We start from the raw sequence: 22,262 nt of genomic DNA, 5'->3' as shown, positions 1-22,262 counted from the left end.
CTCCAACAACAGTTTATATGAACTCTCTGAAAGTGAACTCACCCTGACCTTTATGAGGAATTTAGTCAAAATCAACTACTAGAGCCAAATCTTCTCAAAGATCTCACACTGTTTACACAAAACACAGATTAATGATTTCACATATTATGATCAGATTAAAAAATGTTAAAGTATTCTACAAACAGAAAAAACACTGGATACAGGATATGACGAACTGAACCTTGAGTAAATCAATAACTGAAATGATGGAATACAATTTGCTACTCATGTCCTACAACTAGGGATGTGCCCGAAGCCAAATACATTATTCGGAAAGGCAAGAATAATGACTTAAAAACTAATAATGGATTCATCTGAATAATATAAAAAATATTTGATGACTGATTATCCAAAAAGCACAAGGATCCAAGCATCCAAAACGACAACAAATTTATGAATCTGTGCAGCCAATATTTCTAAAGTTTACACCATATGAATGAAAATGTGCACGTTGTGATTTCAGATCAGATGGACGTGATTTTAACTCTGTTTGCAGTCTCTGTTAATTGTGCGTGTCTGGAGCTTATTAAGTGTAACATTAACTAAGATACAACATTGTATACACTTAGTTTCCTCTTCTTGAAATGTTTATGTTTATATATCCCTCTATTCACATGTGATTCTCATATATTTATTTATAGCCTAAACCTAAGTGCGATGTTAAATTCTGACCTAAAGTGATTTAACGTCTGAGGTCATCTATACGTCTCTTACAGTTGACTACACTTATGTCCATATCAGCGATTAAGGTAATTAACTGGTTTAGACTTTATTCCCCGAAAGTTTTTAAGTCTCCATAAAGGTTTAAATGCTCAATAGAGTATTCATCTATTAGTATATGTAAAATGAATAAACTGAAAAATACTTGTGTAGTGTCTTTTTTTTTCTTTTTCCTTCTTTAAACTATGCAAAATTTTAAATTGTTAAGTGTTGTTGAACTCTGGTAAGGCACTATATAAATGTAACATTATTACTATTATTATTATTATTATTATTTGTGGAGGTGGGGGCGTGGTTGAACGTTCATCCGGGGAGAGAGAGAGCGCGCGGTAAGGGTTCACACCTGAATGCACTCTTGATGACTAACAGCTGTATCTCGTTGCAGAAATGCTGGGGAGAGCTATAAATAGGGAGAAAACATCAGAGGCAGAGAGAGACAGAGAGAGAGAGAGAGTCTGGAACGCATGTTCTCTGTGTGTCTGCGTGTTAATGTTTGGAATACTTTGCTGAAAAGCAGTATTTATCTACTGAGTGTTAAAATAAAACCTATCATTTGAGTTGAAGTTTCTGTCCTCCGCTTCCTCCTTGGCAACATATATAGAACCTTGTTATATTATTATTATTATTATTTAACTGAATAATGCTGTCTTGTCATAAAATTTTCTGATAGACTTGCAGGACTTTCACCTGTTTATTGGCTATAGATTTTATTTAAATGTATTAAATGTTTGAATATTTATTTATTATTCACAACAAAATGTGTGCTTGACATTTCACATTTTGCTTGGTACCTCTTGCCTTCAGAATAATGTTTTTATACATGCATAGACAAACAAAAATTCTGTTTTATGCAGATATTAATATCTGAAATACCAGGAGAAACCACCAAATATTCCACAGTTAATATAACCTATAAATTCAGCTTCATCTAGTAAGATTAAAAAAACAAAAAAAATCTCTGCTGTCATAACATGCCAAATAAATATTTTGCATCCTTTCATTCTCAATCACCTTTCTGCCTATGTATTTGTAATCGCTTTCCACACTTAATTAATCTACAAACAAATAGAGAAAACGAAGGTTTATCAAGTCGGAATTTATTCCTTGATGCTTACAAGCGAAGTGTGACAACTGTTTCACAAATCGCATGCACAAAGCAGCGTGTGAGTTTGAGCTCCACCCCATCAGGCCTTCAGAATTTCCACAGAATCCCTCAACAGTGCAAATGAATGAGCAAGTAAAGTCAGATTGTCAGAGTCATCAGCCAATCAGATTGATTTATTTGTTCTTGGTGGGTGTGGTCTCTAGGATATGTCCCAGTCGAGGCCTTCTAGCTGGCCTTGAGTGACGCAATCAAGCTTTAAATGATGTAATTTGAAAGCGAAGAGCGCGAGATTGCCATAACTGACGCTATCGCCTTTGAGAAAGAGATCCTTATGGATTTAAAAACACAAGATGTTCTGCATGACCGTGTGATTGCTTAATTTATTAATCAGGAAAGGAGGACTGATTTTCACTTCAAGCTATTTGGTAAGAGCTTTTTGCATTGTTATAGCAACATCAGGAGTTTTCTAAGTGTAAGTTAGGCTGCTTGAGCATTCAGTGTCGAATCAAGTTTTGAAAAGTAGTGCTGCGTTCCATTCAACTCGGAAAATCAGATTTTACAACATCCTATTAGGAAAAGTGCAATGAAATGCATCTTTAAGTCAGAATTACAATTTGTTTTCCTGTGCAGAAATTCTCAACTCCGATTTCACCGAGATGCAGATGCATGATGTCACACAAACATGTCCACACTTAGGGAGATATACAAAGTAAGAGATAAACATTCACTTCATTACGTACTATCGATAAATATTGCATGATATTAAAGCTTGTTTAACAAATGCCTGCAGAAACAGGTGTATAAAACATTATAATCTCTTTTGATAATCCTACACCTAAAGCACAAATTCTAGTGCTGCAGCATTGTTTATCAGTTGGGTTGCTAGGAGACATCTCTAATGAGAGTCAAACCCCTGCTAAGCTAACGGGAGCATTGCAGTTCCGAATTTCGGGGAATGGAAGTAGGAATATCCCACATCCAACTTGAATGGAATGCAGCATGTGCCCTGACTAACCGTGTACCCTGACAAAATGAAATTATTGCAAGCAACATTTAAATCGCAAATATTATTAGATCGATTTTTCCAGGTATTATAGACCTCATTGGTAGATTCATATGAAAGATTATGATTTTTGAATGTTCGGGAGACGTTCATATCACAAAACAGTCATGCTGCAGTTAAAATTAGGCTTGTTTGAGCATTAAGTGTCGTTTCAAGTTCTGACGAAAGCCAGTGTGGATAAAGCGGGAAGTGTTTTAAAATGTCAATTGGTATGATTAGTTAACTGTGTCATAATATAAGATGCCCAAAGGCATAGTGTGCATTGTAAAATTGTGTTTTCTTAATGGCATGAATCACACTGAAGGCATAGACTTTAAATGCATGGCCCGCCACTGATTTAATATATATATATATATATATATATATATATATATATATATATATATATATATATATCCAGGTACTATAGTAGTAGTATTAGTAGTAGGCTATTGTTATGGAAAGGCATACATGCAAGGCATATTTTATTAATAGAAGCTATAAATGTAAGAGTAACACTTAAAAATGGGTGTTTCATATTCGAATACAGAGACAGATATAGATAATTTTGTCATATAAACAGATACAGATACAAATACTGATAATGACTCCACTGCACACCCCAACCTACAACAGCAGAGGGCAGTAACGTTTCAGCAAACACATACTGTACATGTTATATTCATACGCAGCATTACTCTGTTATTTTGCACTTAGCAGCTAAAAGCACCACCTTACTTGTATTTGACAGTTTGATATTGAATTGTATCAAAAGCAACTAAAGGGATAGCATCACACTCTCATGTTGCTCCAAACCTATAAGACTTATTTTCTTCCATGGAACATATACATAAAGTTGAATGTAAGCCTAAGTCACGCTTCACTTTCATTTCATCTTATTGCATACAATGAAAGTGAACGGTGACTGAGACTAACATTCTACTTTTCCACAGAAGAAATAAAGTCCTACAGGTTTAGAAGAACATGATGGCGAGTAAATTATGACAATTTTCATTAATCCAACTGGAATAAAATTCCTTGACTTTGTTCATATATGGTATCTTAAAACATACATACACAAAATAAACCAATGTGGAAACTGTTTCTTTTCTTTATTGCTTTTATTTCACTTTGTTACACCTGTTGTGTTGAAATGAATGGATTAGACAACAAAATACAGAAATATTAAGTGTTTAGGTGCATCCCAATCCTTTAGATGAGCACAGACACTAATGAGCCAAAAATTATGACCACCTGCCTAATATGCACTTGGTCCTCCACGTGTCGCCAAAACAGCGCCAACCCACCGAGGTAAGGACTCTACAAGACACCTGAAGGTGTTCTGTGGTATCTGGCACCAAGACATTAGCAGCAGATCCTTCAAGTCCTGTAAATTGCAAGGTGGAGCCACCGTGGATCGGATTTGCTGGTCCAGCACATCCCACAGATGCTCAATCGAATTGAGATCTAGGGAAATTAGAGGACAGGGCAACACCTTGAACTCTTCATTATGTTTGTCAAGCCATTCCCGAACAATGTGTGCAGTGTGGCAGGGCGCATTATCCTGCTGAAAGAGGCCACTGCCATCCGGGAATACCACTGCCATGAAAGGGTGTACCTGGTGTGCAATGATGTTTAAGTAGGTGGCACGTGTGATATTAACATCCACATGGCCGGACCCAGGGTTTTTTAGCAGAACATTGCCCAGAGCATCACACTCCCTCCACCAGCTTGTCATCTTCCCACAGTGCATCTTGGTGCCAACACTTCCCCAGGTAAACAGTGCACACCTACACAGCCACCCACATGATGTAAAAGAAAACAGTAATCATCAGACCAGACAACCTTCTTCCACTGCTCCATTTGACGGTGGACAGGGGTCTCTGACTGGTCTGTGGCTATACAACCCCATATGCAGCATGTTGTGACACATTCCTCCTGTAACAATCATTACAATTTTCTGTGACTTGTGCCACAGTAAACCTTCTGTCGGTTCGGACCATACGAAATAACCTTCTTTGCCCAAGCACATCGATGTGCCTTGGGTGTCCAACACTCTGTCGCAGTTTGTGTTTTTTCCCTCCTTGATTCACTTTCGGTAGGCACTCACCACTGCTGACTGGGAGCACCCTACAAGCTTTGCCGTTTCAGAAATGTTCTGACCCAGTCATCTGGCCATAACAATTTGGCCCTTTTCAAAGTCGATCAGGCCTTAACTCCTGCCCATTTCTCCTGCATTCAAAACATTGACTATGAGAACTGATTGTTCACTTACAATCTAATCTACCCAGACATTGACATGTTGCGATTTTAAAAGATGATCAACGTTATTCGTATCACCTGTAAGTGGTCATAATGTTTTGGCTCATCGGTGCATGTGCATGTGTGTTCGCACAAACAAAATCCTCGGACATGTGCACACACACACACACAACATGTGTTGAGTGCCCTTTTGTCCATCGTCTTTCCATGTACACTCTTTGAGGACTGTTTCAAGAACTACTTATCGCATTATCTTGTGTTTGAGTTCATTTGAATCAGGATAGTCTGCTGTAAGTTACGATATGTCATCGTCTATGTTATATGTATGTTTCGGGAAGTAATAAAAAAAGTGAAAAAAAAATTCCTGTTTATTATATTATGTGTCAGTGGGAATTGCATACACTAATTCTCACTGCAGTTTGGCCTCTGAGTGTATCAAATTAGCTTATTGCATTATACTAATTGAGACCTAATTGAGATGATATATAACACATGGCTGTTATCTTTTTATGTTTTTACCAACTCTGAATATAATTGTTGGGATAACAAATTTGCAAATTAGAAGAACAAAACAGTTCTAATGTGTTAGCAAATTAAAATCAATTATTAAATAATTGGAATTAGAAGAATCAGCTATATGCATTATCCAAATTCTACACGTTGAAATTACACCTATTATTTTTAGATCAAAGAAGTGGTTATTAATTTATTACATAATTATTATTTTTTAAATCCTTCCCCATTATTATTTAGAATCCTTCTATCAAGTATAAGTACAAAACCTTTCATAATTCCTAAAAAAAGAAGTTGACAAAAAGATCTAATACACTATCTTGGGATGATATATGCAATATGAGAGATGTATTAGTCATTTTTTACTGGGAACACAAAGGGTGTTAGCACAAACGAACACAACACAACACAAGGGTTAAACTTGGAGACTTAGATAAAGAAACAAACAAAAACAAAAACAATGTAGGTTGCATGTTTATCTAAACATACCTGTGACCAGGAGCCAGTGCTCCACTCTGGAGGACATGGCTGTGTGTTGCAGGGCTGAAGCTGGGCCAGAGCGATTACCGGACATAAGGAGTGAGCAGCCACCTCCTCGCGCTGGTACGTCACCTTTCTCATGCAGCGGATGTTTCGTGTCTGCTTTCCACCACCACATGTTCTGCTGCAAACTCCCCATTTACCTGCCATCCAGCTATCACAACAAAAGATTTGACCTTTAATGGCGAACCTTGTGTTTAAACATCTGAGCAAACTTTAACATGGAAGAGGACCCTTTACACACCATATGGCACAGACACGTGAGGCACATACCCACATACACACACACACATACAAGGCCTTCTTTAAACAAATTTGACTTAATGTGATGATCATTAGATCATGACCAACCTCATTAGTCTGTAAACCACATGATGGAAAGGACTAATCAAGAAACCACATACGTCTGTCTGCATCCACCCCACCCTTTCCCTGTGGCTTTGATGGGCACACACACACATATGCACTTATTCTTTACATGCTCAAGTTTCTAGCCTAGGAATTGTAACATCATCAAGATCTAGAAACACTGTGAAATATCCAGAGTTCTTAAATAACACATTACAAAATATTTCAAAACATATAAACTGGTGGTAAGTAAAGCAGACAACTTTGAGCATTCCAAGATTCTGTAATATAATTTGTTTTATTGCAGCAATATGATGAGCAACAGCTGGGATGAATCAACAGCTTTCTTCTGAATACTCACAATCTGTCATGTTTGGATTTGGACACTTAACACATTTGTGATATTTAGTGTAACAGTGCCCACTATAGCCAATAATTCACAAAAAACACTGACTTCCTGCTAAAATCCAAGCTGTGAAGCTCTCCTCAATTGGTCAGATAGCAATACTGTTCCTGCCTCTCTTGGCCATGGATGAAAAGATTTAAAATAGAGCTGAGCATGCCAGGGAAAGATTAGAGTAAATGACAGCTCTGACAAGATCCGTGGCCACCACACCGGACAGACGCCCTTGGTCAAGTTCTTAGAAGACCCGGTTCCACCCAGCCACTCCTTCTGCCCTGCACTCAGACTTGTGCCATGGAGCAGAGAAACATCCTTTTATTTTCTCTCCAACCATTTGACAAATTGAAGGGAGAAGACTAAACTACAATTTTCTTTGAGGGGAGAAACAAGATCCATTGCACAATGTGCCATTTCACTCCCACTTTTTGCTCTCCCTGCCACATAAATGACAATGTGTCACTGGTAAGAACGCAAACTTGCCTTGCCTCACTGCAAACCAATGCTGGCTCTTGATTTAATTTTGTATTTCTGAAGTCTTTCAATACCTTGAATATTTCAAGCCATGCAATTAAATTAGAAATATCTTTGGGGACGCAACTGCGGACTGCCATGCATTTTCTGATACAATCTTGTTTTGCTGGCATTGTCTGCCCAAAATGATGCATCCTAGAACATAATGCATATTTCTTGAACGTTCCAAGTCTCTCTATGAAATTTAAGCTACAGTTGGTTGTACGGTGGGATAAAGGCTGAATTTTAAGCGTTCTCTGGGGAAGGCTTGGTTTGGAACCTTTTGTCAGTTTAAGAGCACTGAAAGAGCAATCTATTTTCCTAAACCCACTTGACCTTTTGCATTTTCTTGCTAAAAATATCATTTTAAATTGACCAGAGCATGTGCATTAACCAAAAGGCATGTGCATGTTTTTAAAAACAAATTTGTAGCTTAACTCACTGTGCTCTATATTAGGAACTCTATAGTCTTATTAATGTGCCCAATGTGTCTTCTGCTGTTGTAGCTCATCCGCCTCAAGGTTTGACGTTGTGCATTCTGGGTTGTTATTCTGCTCACTACAATTGTACAGAGGAATTATCTTAGTTACCGTAGCTTTTCTGTCAGTTCCAACCAGTCTGGCCATTATCTGTTTACCTCTCTCATCAACAAGACGTTTCCGTCCGCAGAACAGCCACTCACTGGATGTTTTTTATTTTTGGCAGCATTCTAAGTAAACTCTAGAGACTGTTGTGCATGAAAATACCAGGAGATCAGCAGTTACAGAAATACTCAAACCAGCCCGTAATTTGGACCAAATTACTAAAATTATTTTTTTCCACATTCTGATGATTGATGTGAAAATTAACTGAAACTCCTCACCTATATACTGTATGTATTGCACTGCCGCCACATGATTGGCTAATTAGATAATAGCATGAATAAGTAGGTTTACAGATGTTCCTAATAAAATGCTCATTGAGTATACATTTGGTTTCACGATATTGTAAATTGTCTTCATTGTGATTCATTACAATGTCTTTGTAGTGTGTATCTGAAGCTTGTAAGCAACTCTAGAACTGTCAGCAATTTGAAGAGTGCCAGTTGGAAACAAAAACAAACATATAATCATGCTACATAGTCAAGAAAGAAAAGGAAAGTGGGAAATACTGAGGGCACTGTAAACCTCTTTAAAGCATGGGCATTTATCTTTTTATATGACATTTTAGGAGAACAAACAACTTGGCCCATGTTTCAAGTGACCGTGCACCAAGCTTCACAGAAGCAGCCTGAGACTGCAGGCTGTAGTCCGGAGCTTAGTGTTTGATTGCTGGCTGGCTAGACGTGCTCAATCCCCATGGGGATGCAGTCTCTTGCCCTATAATAAAACATGGGCAGGCCTTTCAACACTGAAGATATTTGTTGGAAAGATAAGCTGAAGCTTTTCTCTCTCTTTCTCTTCTCACTTGAACACATGCACATACATTTTCTGGAAGAGTTTCTAAAGGCCTATTTATTTTTTCAGTTTTCCTCAGCTTTCACAAATTAAAGCACATAATGTCTCAAAAAAAACAATGTTTCAGGAGTCTGAAGTCAATATAATTCATTTAAAGTTCACCCAAAAAAGAAAATTCTGTCATCATTTCCTCCCCCTCATGACTTTCTTTCTTCCATGGACCACAACAGGTGATGAAAGACATAATCTTACACACGTTACCATTCACTTTCCTGCTGAATACACAGCTGTTCAACATTTTATTTTGTGTTTTGGGTGCTGGTCCCCCAGCATGGGATGCTGGTTCACTGGTGTCTGCACCAGGCTTTTAAACTAGCTTAACCAGTTTCATCAGAAAGACCATGCTGGTCAACCAGCTAGACCAGCACCAAACCAGCACTAGCAAGCATAAACCAGCCAAGACCAGCATAAGAATTGCAGCATGAGCTGGTCTTTAAAGTAGGGCTTAACTGTGTATATACAGAAAAAAGGATTAAATGAAAGAAACATTCTAACATTCTGCCTAACATCTCCCTTTGTATCAAGTGGAAGAAAGAAAGTCATAAGGGTTTGAAAATAGATGAGGGTGAGTAATTTTGAGTGGACATTCAACAGTGGGGGAGATAATTAGCAACTGTAGGATTTAGGACCTTGTCTGTCTGAACACTAAACACACTTATGACCTATACTGAGAGAAGAAAATCCATCTTGAATGGTGGCAACCACATGGAGAGAGAACCTCCAGAGAAGACAAAACACAGGGCCATTTAAGATTTGAACATAATACCCCCATCGTACCTACATGTGAAAATTGAAAAGCTCTTTACTAACTCTATTGTATGAGCCAGCAGTAGGAAGGATGCTTATGTCACTGATGTGTGACGTCAGCTGGAGGGAGACTGGGATTGCCGGTAATCTCTACTGGTAATCAAAGCCCCCTCTGCTCACTACAGCACAGTGAAAGTTAAAGTGTTATAGGGTTACAGGCCCATATCAGTGGTGAGTGAAAGGAACCTGTGCAGTCTGTGATTGCACATCCAGCACTGCTGCACCCCACCGTTGTTTTAATTACACTCTGTTATTGGACTATTTGTCAGACTTAGAATGGAGCAAGCCAAATCGGTTAGAGTTTGTTGCTCTAAGAAATAGATCATATGGTCCTGATTTCCCTTTTTAGCATCACCTCGCTATAGCATTTGGTTGCAGCCAGCATTTCAAATGCAGGCATAAGATTTAATGCCAGAGAGAGATGGAGGGATGGATAGGAGGAGGAAAGCCGGGGGTGGGTGGGTGGTGTTGGTAATGATCAGAGTGCCAGAACAGAGTCAATGCCTTTCACCATGGTAAGTAAGGGATATATATATATATTCACTTTATATATTCAATTTATTAGGAACACCTGTAAACCTATTCATTCAGAATCAGCTTTATTGCCAAGTATGCTTACACATACAAGGAATTTGTCTTGGTAACAAGAGCTTCTGATGGACAGTTCTGGTTCAGTTCTGGTTCTCAGTGCTCAGTAGCGTCGGCCAGAAGGAAACAAAAAGGTAGTGGACTGGGTGAGTGGGATCCAGAGTGATTTTTACAGCCTTTTTCCTCACTCTGGAAGTGTACAGTTCTTGAAGGGGGGGCAGGGGGCAACCAACAATCCACTCAGCAATCCGAACTGTCCTCTGCAGTCTTCTGATGTCTGATTTCGTAGCTGCACCAAACCAGGCAGTTATTGAAGTGCAGAGGACAGATTCAATGACTGCTGAGTATAACTGTATCAATAGTGCTTGTGGCAGGTTCATGCGATTATCTAATCAGCCAATCATGTGGCACCAGAGCAATGAATAAATTCATGCAGATACGGGACAAGAGCTTCAATTAATGTTCACATCAACCATCTGATTTGGAGTAATCTAAGAGATTTCGACTGTGGCATGATTATTGGTGCCAGATGGGCTGGTTTAAGTAATTTCTCCATTCCATGAAACATATAATTTACCATGTTTTACACAGAGTGCAATGTCTCTGTCCAATTCATTCATCACCTACTGCATAGCTTTTCTTTAATTTATACTGCTTATTTCCAAAAATAACATTGATACTTTCCGTTCATTCCCTTCACTATAAATATATGTGGGAGTCTTTAATAAATATGGCTACAAGTCCTGAAATATTTGTATAGTAATTCACTCTATCCTTCAACATATTTCCCTTTTAGTCAACAGAGACGAGACCAAATGAGAGACAGTACTCCTGTGTCTTTGTGTGTGTTGGTTTTTGTGGTTTACAAGGACATTCTTTTTAGGTTACACACTAGTAATTACAAGGGTATTATGCTATAAATGTGGTTTATGAATTTCAAACATAATAAACTATGTTTTTAGTTTTTATGTAAAAATGCCATATGGTTTCTGTGATGGTTAAGTTTAGGGGTAGGTATATGGTTAGGGGATAGAATATATAGTGTGTACAGTATAAAAAAAAATATGTCTATGGATAGTCCTCATATTGATAAGAGTACCAGTGTGTGTGTGTGTGTGTGTGTGTGTGTGTGTGTGTGTGTGTGTGTGTGTGTGTGTGTGTGTATAAAGTTGTGGCTTGGAGTTTGGTCAGTGAGGGTTCCATCAGACTCTGTCTGGAAGCTATGTCAATCCTGTTTCTCTAAAGAATGGAGGAGAGTGGATAAATTGAGAAAGAACATGCCCACGCTGAAGCCACCACAGCTGATTTCAGGCAACAATACCAGGGCACTGTGACCACCAATACCACTGGAGATAGGCAAGCAAAAATCAAGAAAGCCTGTGTTGACCACACAAAAATTCAGATGGACAGAATAACCTTGCAGAAAAGACCAGCTTAGACCAGCATGAACTTCAATGCAGGCCCTGGCTGGTTCATGCTGGTAAGTGCTGGTTTGGTACTGGTCTAGTTGAGGGGCTAGCCTAGCTGGATTCTTACATCATATTCAAAGTTTTTTTTAAGGCATACGATAAATAAATCTGCACAAATCTCATAGACTAAATTTATGATACTTTTGGGTCCTTTTTTTAAAGTGAGTCACACTATCCACTGCTATTGTAATGAAAAAAACTGATTAAAATATTTATTAAAACATCTTTTGGGTTCAGCATATGAAAGAAAGTAATATGGGTTTGGAACAATATAAGTGTGATTTAATTATGACTTTGATTTTCATTTTAGGGTGAACAATTTATTTAAAGGGGTCATGACATGAGGAATCAAATATTTCTTGATCCTTTTACATATAAGAATTTATGTACTATAAAGCCATACTGTAAGTTTCAGAACTCTTTTCCCTCACTGCATAGAAATCCTTTGTTGAAACCAAGCTGACCGCTCACAACAACACATCAATGCCTACTTTACCTTTAATCACTTTCATAGCCCACCCAGTAGCTGTGAGAATTGAGATGGCAAAGAGAAGGCAGGCCAGTCAAGAGGAGAAAGCCAATCATAACAGTGGGCATTTACTGTCAAGTCTTAAAGGAGAAGCAGAAAAACTGAGCGTTTCTGACAGATTCAGAAAGAAGGTGGAAAATTATATATATTTTTTTAAATATATGAACTTCGAGGAACATATAAAAATATTAAAAAGGCAAGTCATGACTCAAGGCCCTTTTAAGGAACCTGATATTGACACATCCCATGCATGAGACTAGCATCCAAAATATTTGCTTGTAACCAACAATATTGGTCTTTTACCAGGGAACACGCACACAAACACACATATACACAGAGATATTCTTACTAGGCAGGGCAGGACTGTGTGTTACACAGGTGGGAGCCCACCACAGGTCTGGTCTGAGGGTTACAGAGTGAAGAGTTGACCTGCGTTTGTTGATCCTGCAGACAAATGGTCTTCGTCGAGACACGACCTAAGAAAGAGTCAGAAAGAGATACAGAGAGATAGTGAGGACTAACACTTCACATGCACTCTCTTTAGATATTTTAAAAAAAATTGCATATCATACTTTTTTACTATTTGGTAATCTAATGCATTCTCTGAGCAATCTTATGAACAGGAGAGTTTGGAGCATGCTGTCCGTGAATGGTCTTTCTGGGGAGTATGGGAGCTCAGGATGAATGGCAGTACTGTAGTGTGGATTATGTTGTGGCAAACAAAGATGGGCCTCTGTCAGTGTGAGAGGCCAGGAGGGGTGGACCACAGATCTGCTCTAAAGAAAAGCATGAATGAAACTGTGTGAGAGCGCAGATAGAGATCTGTGCTCTGGGCATGTCATAGTGCTGTCTGCCTGCCACTAACACTCAGACAACTGACAGAGAATGGAGGAGCCACAACCACACAGATGAGTGATTTAGATTGGAGAAGTGGGGGGGGGGCTTATTTCTTTCTCTCTTTTTCACAAAGGTGCTTTTGATGGCCCTGGACAAGCACACACATACAAGAAACACTCACACACAAAAGCACTACACAAACAAGTGTATATGCAAAAGCAAACATTTACATATGGCATGCACAAACCTACACTCACCCCCAGCACAAGGTGCCGAACAATCAGAACGCACTACAGACCAGGTGTAGTTGTGCTTCGTCTGTGGATGGGGTAAAGTATATTCCCATGATACACCAGGATTTTTCCCCTGAAGAAGAATCTGCAAAGGAGATCAAGCAAGCAGGACAGAGGAAAAGAGAGAGACAGAGGAGCCATTGGTAAAAACAACATCGGTAACACTTTCTATGAAGCCCATATTTATAATGCATTGTAAAGGCATTATATTACATGCATTATGGCTGTTTATAAGACATTGCTTTTGCACTTTACTTAAAGTATACCTATTATATATTACAAATATATATATAAAATACATTTTAACTTCTGCAGATAAAATTGGATGTTGCTTGAGTTATAATGCATTATATTCTAAGGTTTAACTATGAATATGTAAGTATTACAAAACGCTAAAACGCTCTAATTTTCCACCGAGGGAAAAGGTGCCCGAGTGTCTGTGACCCATTTTGTGGCTTTAGCTCTGTTAGGACTGAGAGATGACACACCAATGTTCCTACACACAGCACTGTCAGCTAAGGCCAGACCGCTCCTGTGGAGAGATGTTTTAATTAGATTGTGTATGTGTCGGAACTGAAGCTTGAATCTGAAGCAAGTGGTCCGAGATTTGGTTTGTGTAAATCCAGTTTTTATATGGTGGTATACTTTGTGACATTTTTTTCCGGTTTGTTTTACATTATTGATCGTGTTTACATTATTGATGTTTATGTTTCTGTAAGGCTGTATGCTTTGGGTGGCTGGTACTGGACAAGGTCTTTTAGTCATTCATTTGAGACATACCACAGAGGAAGTTCAGCCAGCTCCTCACTAAATCTGTGCCACTCCTTGAGGATGACTCTAATGGAGTGGAAAAGTCCTCTTAAAAGAAGGCCTTTGTTTTTACTCTGGCTTTGCCACATGGGGATTTTCCTCCAAATATTTAAAACCAAAAATGCAATGACACCAAATACACTGCAAACAGTAAACCACAGGGACAGCTCTGCATCTGCTGAAACCACTATCAGCTAAACAAGGATTCAATCCTGTGGGTCATCACACTTACTGGAGAGTTTCAGCCAACAGTAATTGCAAGGCAGCCAAAATTTCTGGTCAAAGAGCGAACTGAATTAGTGTATTAGGTATACACCACCCATGCTCTAATTACTATGGATTTACCATAAGAACTCAGGGGTTAATGTTATAAACAGAAAGTGTGCAGCAGACTACTGGTGTAGTGGGCAGGTTATCCTTAAATCAGTCACAATAGGCCTAATAAATACTGTTGAACCAGTAAAGATGTTCTGTCAGACTTTCGGGTTAACCAAAATCTAGCAATGCTTTCACTGACCAAACCTAGGATTGGTTTAGTGTTATGACTATATGTTTGACATTTGTATTCAGTAGTTCCCAATCAAGCTTGAACGATATACTGTACAGTATATACATTTGTGTGCATTCATGTTTTATGCTTAATGGAATGAGTAGTGAATGTGAGACTGAGCAACCAACCCTAAAGCAAACCCTAAAGTTTTCAGTTTCATAACATCTTTTTCCAAAGTCCCCGGAACTAGAGTGTTTTCAGAATTCTTCATTTTCAGTAGAAGAAAACACTGTTCCAGTGTGGATAAGAGGCATAAAGTTAACAAAATCAATGCATTTTCAAACAAAAACATATTAGTGTGGACGTGGCCCAAGTCCAGGCATATACAGGAAGACTGATTCGATCAACAGAACTGCAGGAAAATTCCCTCCGGAATACATCCCTGCAAAGACATAATTATTGAATTACTAAATAAATGTTTGCCTTCTCTGTTGATCTGCCATAGAGTTCAAATGATGAACTCATCAAAAATAAAATATTTAGCATAAATAGGCCAGGATTGTTCTGACTCCCTTACCAAAAGTCACCCTTTAGGTGTGAGGAGTCTATAATAGATTTAAACAATTAGAGCAGATCTCTCTTTCCAGGAACAAGTAGATTATTGCATAAATGTCCATACAATTTATCTGAGTGTAAAAATTACATAAAAGCTTCAATCATATTTTTCTGAAATCTAAGAATCTCCCGTTTTCTTTCAACTTTTCAGATGTGTACAAATATATGAAGAGTCCATATTATGACTTTATCTCACAGGTCATCTGAAACCATACTCATCAACCTACAGTGGAAGGTTCTTCCATAAAAGAATTGCCCTGTGCTGCCCATTAGCAAGAGCATGCAGTGCAAAGAGTTCAAAGCTTAATGCCATTCACATTGTCGCTCTATTTGATCTTGAATCTCTACATACTAGAGATTAAAGTCGCAATGACCACGTCAGCTCTGGCCTGCAATTAATCCCAAACAGAGGCGGTAGTTTGCACATTCAACTCATTTGTGTTCCTTCCTTCGGTCTCTCTCTCTCTCACTCACTCTCTCCCCTCTTTCCCTCATTTGTTTCTCATCTCTCTTGCCCACCCACTGTCTCTCTGCCTTGTTTTCATCTTACCGAATAGCCACAGCATTCTTGCCAAGGCCCTGTCATGGCTAATTCGCTAACAGGTGTCAGGTCGGACGGGGACGGGGTGACTCACTTCAAAGAGCAGGGTCTCATTAGTGGGGCCGACGGCGTACAGACTCTCAGGCCGGTTGAAAGAGTGCTGATAGTTAAAGGTGGTGCCGGCGAACTGGAAAATGCCTGGCCAGTCCACCGTCCAATCTCCCGTCAGGTAGTAGGTGCCCCGTTTCAGGCTGCGGACAGCTAGGTAACTGGTAGAGATCTCCATTTCCTGTACCCTGATGCTCCTTGCTCCAGCAGGAATCAGAACAACAGGGTAATACTCTGGAAAAGAAAGAGATTTTCCATCATGTCTGCTAATTTTTGCAGTATCTTAAGTTCACCCAAACATAAAGCATTGTCATTTACTCATCCTCGTGTTGAGGGTTTAAACCCATATGAATTTCTTTCTTACATGGAAAGATAAAGATGTTATGCAGAAGGTTATCCTCAGTCACGATTTACTTTCAATGTATGTAATTAAAGTCAACAGTGTCTGAGGCAAATATTCTGCCTGACTTCTCCTTTTGTGTTCTGGAGAAGAAAGAAATTAATAAGAAATAAAATACTTGACAGAATGATGGCAAAATTTTCATTTTTGGGTGAACTATCCTTTTAAGCCCAGCGGGAATGGGCATCTTTGAGCTCAAGGATTATCACCTCCATTAGTCGGAGGAAAATGATAAGTTGTCTTAAAAGTGCAGTGCAAGTTCTTCGAAAGCTTCCTGTAGCAAAAAAACCCCACAGCATGATGCTGCCACCCCCATGCTTCACGGTTGGGATGATGTTCTTCGGCTTGCAAGCCTCACCCTTTTTCCTCCAAACATAATAAGTAATTATGGCCAAACAGTAAAAATTGTGTTACTAGAGTACATTTCTCCAAAAATTAAGATCTTTGTCCTCATGTGCACTTGCAAACTGGGATTGATTTGCACCTTTTGCACCAAATTATGTTCATCTCTAGGAGGCAGAATGCATCTCCTTCCTGAGCGGTATGATGGCTGCGTGGTACCATGGTGTTTATACTTGAGTACTATTGTTTATACAGATGAACGTGGTATCTTTAGGCATTTGATGTCAAGCAAAGAGGCACTGAGTTTGAAGGAAGGCCTTAAAATACATCCACAGGTACACATCCAGTTGACTCCGATTAGACAATTAGCCTATCGAAAGCTAATTGGCTAATTGCCTAAAGGCTTGACATCATTTTCTGGAATTTTCCAGAAATTACTTGTGTCATGCCCAAAGTAGATGTCCTAAACGGCTTGCCAAATGTATAGTTTGCTAATATGAAATCTGCGGAGTGGTAAAAAAATAAAATAGTTTTAATGACTTCAACCTAAGTGTATGTAAACTTCTGACTTCAACTGTACATTCAGGTCATGAGACAATGTACCCAGATGAAGTATGTCCGAAATCTATTCATACTACTCGCATGCATTCCTAATAGAACGTACTGTTTTGCCGGTAGATAATTGCATCCGTCATCAAATACAGTACATAATGTGACAGTTCGCTGTTTCGGACGCAGCACGGTAATCGGTTCTGCACAGATCTTGCTCATCTAAAACAAGCCTATTGTCTCTATTCATTGTTACCCTCTAATTGTTTCCCAGGTGTTTCTTGTTATCCTTGTTAGTCCCTGTGTATTTATTGCCATGTCTTTGACAGTTCTTTTCCATGCTTGGCTGTAATGTTTTGGTTGTTTTGCTCTCCAAAGTTTTGAGTTTCTAAGATTTCCAGTGTTCTAGTATTTTTGTGTTTCATTTAAGTTTTTATTGAATAGCCTGTATTTAGATCCACTTTCTCTCACCTTGATTCTCAATCATCATTACACTGGTGTGTGTTCTATTCAGAGTTATCACCTCTATTCCCTACTCCTTTCAAAGTCTTAACCATCCACTTTGAGGACTTTGGAAGGCTTAAAACGTGAATTAAGTGATATTTGAGCACCACAACTTTGTTATTTTGATATCTTCCAGCATGAATGTCTGTTTGGAATGCAGGATTGGTTTCTTTTCCATGTAGAAAAGGTGAGTTGTTTTATAATTTACAAGCGAATATCTTTGTTACAACATTTTCCAAGGAGAACTTTTACATATGGCAATATATGTAAAACACAATATGCATGTTAATGGTTTTCACTGATATAAAAAGTTATCTGTACTGTACATCGAGGTATATGGAACATATCTGCAGTGTAGTGTTGGAAAAGTGCTATGTAAGTGTAAAATTAATTCATTCATATATTTCAAAATATTACACTTTTCATATATGTGAAACATAATTTCCCAATTCACAGTGTAATTTTATATAGCCAACAGTGGCGGCTGGTCAATGGAGCTGGGGAGCCTCCCCCTTCAAGTTATCAAGAGAAGAAGGCTACTAAAACATGTTAAACATAAGATAATTATATATTGCAAAATAATTATTAAATAAAATGAGGTCGAAATATGCATACTAAATGTTCAATCTAACAATCGGTCAACTAACAGTCTCAACTAACAGTCTCAACGAACAGTCTCAACTAACAATCTAGCAATCTGCACTAATCTAACAATTAGTCAACTAACAAATCTAACAATCTGTCAACTAATAATCTCGACAAACAATCTAACAATTAGTCAACTAAAAATCTTTGTTAAAATTGTTAGTTGATTAATATTCATAGTGTCAGTTGAGATTATTAGTTGACTGATTGTTAGTTGAGATTGCTAGATTGTTTGTAGAGATTATTAGTTGATTGATTGTTAGTTCACTAATTGTTAGATTGTTAGATGAGATTGTTAGATTGTTTGTCGAGATTATTAGTTGATTGATTGTTAGTTGACTAATTGTTAGATTGTTAGTTCAGATTATTAGTTGACTGATTATTAGATTGTTAGTTGACTAATTGTTAGATTGTTTGTCGAGATTATTAGTTGAGATTATTAGTTGATTGATTGTTAGTTGACTAATTGTTAGATTGTTAGTTCAGATTGCTAAATTGTTAGTTCAGATTATTAGTTGACTGATTGTTAGTTGAGATTGTTAACACCGTTGAAGTTGAACTGCCAAGTTTAAGGTTGGCACAGCATTTCTTCCACATGAAAGAAAATTCAGTTTTATCTTTACAACAACAAAAAAAAAAAACCTTTCACAAGGTGTTCCCCTGAAGGAAAAAAAAGGAGAAAGGAGATTGGACTGGATTGGCCTAATTTACAAATTCAGCAGTCATCAAGCGATCGAGGACGAACTTACACACGTGCTTTCTCCAGCTCGTGTTATGGCAAACAGAGTTATGGTTTCTGAAAAATGCAAATGTCATGAAAGTAGCCGTAGCCATCTAGACTATGCTATGAGGCTACCGTTTTTTTGGGAAGCTTGGCATTGCTGAACAGCTTGATGAAGGCTAAAGGATTGGCATTAGAAGGCACAATGAAGAGGTGACAAAATAATTTACACATCCTGTCTAGAATAATTGACTGAGTGAAATTTTGTGCCACCTTTGAGCTGGCTTTGCATGGCCATGAAGAGAGTGATTTAATTGTATTATTATTTTATACATGTGTGTATATATATATATATGTATGTCTGTGTCTTTAACTTCAGGATCTATTCTTAAGCAATAATATTTTTAAATCACATGAGAAGAAATGTACAAATGCCTATAGAAGGTAAAATAAGACAATGCAGATTAACTGGAGGCATTTTCATCAGAAATAACAACCTCATTGTTTTTTTTTGTTTTTTTTATGTAGCATTGTTCTCTTCATCTGTTCTTCAGCAAGGTATTTTTATTATTCTGGTTGCACTGCACTTTATAGGTGTGAAGATGGGGAATAAATATTTTTTCTAAAATGTGTATAAGTTTGTCCCAAAAACATCCATAAATGCTCTAAAACATTTAGTTCTGATGATGGCAGCAAAGGCTCTGTAAATGCCCTCAGAGTTGGCAAATTATTTAAATTTCTTCCCACTCTTTTCATGACTTAATAGACCGTAACAGTGACAGTAAAAATAACTTTAGTTGTTCCATATTTTAAAAGAATACATGTTGGTTGGTAATTTTAGATCTTGCAGGGGAAATTTCAATTTTGTCGTCACTGCATAATTTGTATTTTTTTCCTTTCTTTAGGTCTGCGATAGCAATGTGGGACACACCAGGGAATGGTTCTCCTTCATAAACCACCTTGTTAGTGCCACCCTCTTTCAAGGTGACGGTTTGAACATTACAAGATGGCATTTCATGAAGATGCACGGAGCAGCACCTTGAAGGTCTATCCAGTGCTCAATGGATGTCAGATGAAGACAGATCTTCGTCTTATCTACAGCAAGGAAGAGTTCAGAGCATGTTGTTGTGCTGTGCACCTTCTCCAGCAGTTTATGGAGAACAATATTGAAGAAGTATTTTCAGAGACTGTCACCCTCCTAAAGATCCTTATCACCACACCCATGACCACAGCAAAAGCTAAGAAGTGCTTCTCAACCTTGAAAATAATTAAGCTGGAGTTTTCTAAGAAACAACATGACCCAGGAGTGGCTGAATGCACTGGCAAGACTGTCAATGGAAAAGAGACTGGTGACTGAGTTGACTGACTTGAACCAGAAAGTCAATGATAAATCTGCAGGCTAGAAGGAAAGGAGGGCCAAATTTATATTCAAGTAGTGCTACTGGCCAGTGTTTAGGCAACATTACATTGTGTTTAATTTTCCTTTTTTTTTTTTTTTTTTTTTTTTTTTATTTTAAAAACAAATCAACACCAGCTGCCACTGATATATGCCCAAATTAATGAGCAATAATGGTTGAAATATACATGTATAACCATATATCTGATTTCTGTATAGGACTGCATGTCTGTGTAAGTGTTTTTTTGTTTGTTTGTTTTGTTGGTTTGTTTGTTTTTGTGTTGTGTTTACAGAAGTACAATATAAAAGAATATGGAATATTCTCAATAGGCATTGTTATAGAAAACAAATGTATGCTTCTTGTATGCAGTAGTCTTTCAATTGATGTTTGCAGGGGGAAAAAACAGACCAAGATTGGCATTTACACAAAATATTTATTAACACAAGTTCCCTGTCAAAAATCTACACTTTGATGCTGCGCTGACTTAGCACTTTGGGAACAACTTTAGGTGTGACCAGCTGTGAATATGTGTGCAACACGTCAATGAAATTGACCAGAATTTATAGCCTCTGCTGGTGACATCATTGGATGCACCTGTAGTAGGGCTATAAATAGATGCGTCACAGGTGCATCGTCAGATCTTTTGTCTTCAGATCACTGTGTGTGTTTCATGAGCCTGTCACAAACGTTCTACTTTCCTCTGTTAGGAGTTAGATTTTGTTAAGCAGTGCGCAGAAACCTTTCTCTTTTTTTCCGCTTGCCGTCCTGCACATTTCAATGCCGTGGTTTCCACTACCGTGAAACCGGAGGAAGCATGCCTACGTGGAAAGAACTGCAAAATCTCTTGGTCAAAGGGGCCATAGAACATGTTCCCCTTCCAGAGAAAGAGTCAGGTTATTGCAGCAGATACTTCCTGGTTCCCAAGAAGGGTAGGGGGTTGCGACCAATCTTAGATCTTCGAGGCTTTAATCACTAGGACAGGGCGCTCAAGTTCAAGATGCTAACTATCAAGGTAGTCGTATCCCAAATCCAACGTCCCAATCGAACAGACCGGATGCATACTTTCATATAGAAATTCTGCTACAGCTAAGGAAGTTCCTGAGGTTCGCTTTTGGGGGCGAAGCCTTCCAATATCGGGTTCTTCCATTCGGCCTAGCCCTATCACCCCGCACTATCCCTATCACCCCGCACATTCACTAAATGCAGCTAAATGCAGAACTGGCTCCTTTGGGACTCTGGGGCATCTGCATTCTGAATTACATAGACGACTGGCTGATACTAGCACAGTCTCAAGAACTGGCAGTTCAGCACAAGGATATCGTCTTACCTCATCTGGTTTCTCTGGGTCTGAGACTCAATGTCAAAATGAGTGTTCTCTCTCCCACTCAGGGAATTACCTATTTGGGCGTTGTATGGAATTCGATCACGATGCGGGCACAATTGTCTCCCGCTCGAATCGTGTCCATTCAGAACACCCTGAGCAAAGTAAGGCTAGGCCAAGGTTGCACTGTTTGTCAGTATCAACGAATACTAGGTCTCATGGCATCTGCGTCCTCGGTGAGCCCTTTGGGCCTTCTGCACATGAGACCATTTCAGTTGTGGCTCAAAGCCAGCGGATTTCATCCAAGGGCCAGTCCCC

The 22,262-nt window shown here is 38.5% G+C and overlaps 1 protein-coding gene across 1 annotated transcript in view; it reads right to left on the bottom strand.

Annotated features, from left to right (window-relative positions):
* The window catches only part of adamts18 (ADAM metallopeptidase with thrombospondin type 1 motif, 18), a 91,909-nt gene that overhangs the window by 5,423 nt on the left and 64,224 nt on the right, over positions 1–22,262 (bottom strand). The window contains exons 18-21 of the mRNA XM_052143170.1: positions 16,052–16,299; positions 13,466–13,586; positions 12,721–12,847; positions 6,171–6,375 (exon numbers count right to left, since the gene is read on the bottom strand). Coding sequence (XP_051999130.1) covers positions 6,171–6,375; positions 12,721–12,847; positions 13,466–13,586; positions 16,052–16,299 — 701 coding nt within the window. The remainder of the gene's footprint in view (positions 1–6,170; positions 6,376–12,720; positions 12,848–13,465; positions 13,587–16,051; positions 16,300–22,262) is intronic.

Source organism: Xyrauchen texanus, chromosome 2, assembly GCF_025860055.1.
Source record: "Xyrauchen texanus isolate HMW12.3.18 chromosome 2, RBS_HiC_50CHRs, whole genome shotgun sequence".
Lineage (NCBI taxonomy): Eukaryota > Metazoa > Chordata > Actinopteri > Cypriniformes > Catostomidae > Xyrauchen > Xyrauchen texanus.
This window is presented reverse-complemented; position numbering and strand designations above follow the sequence as displayed.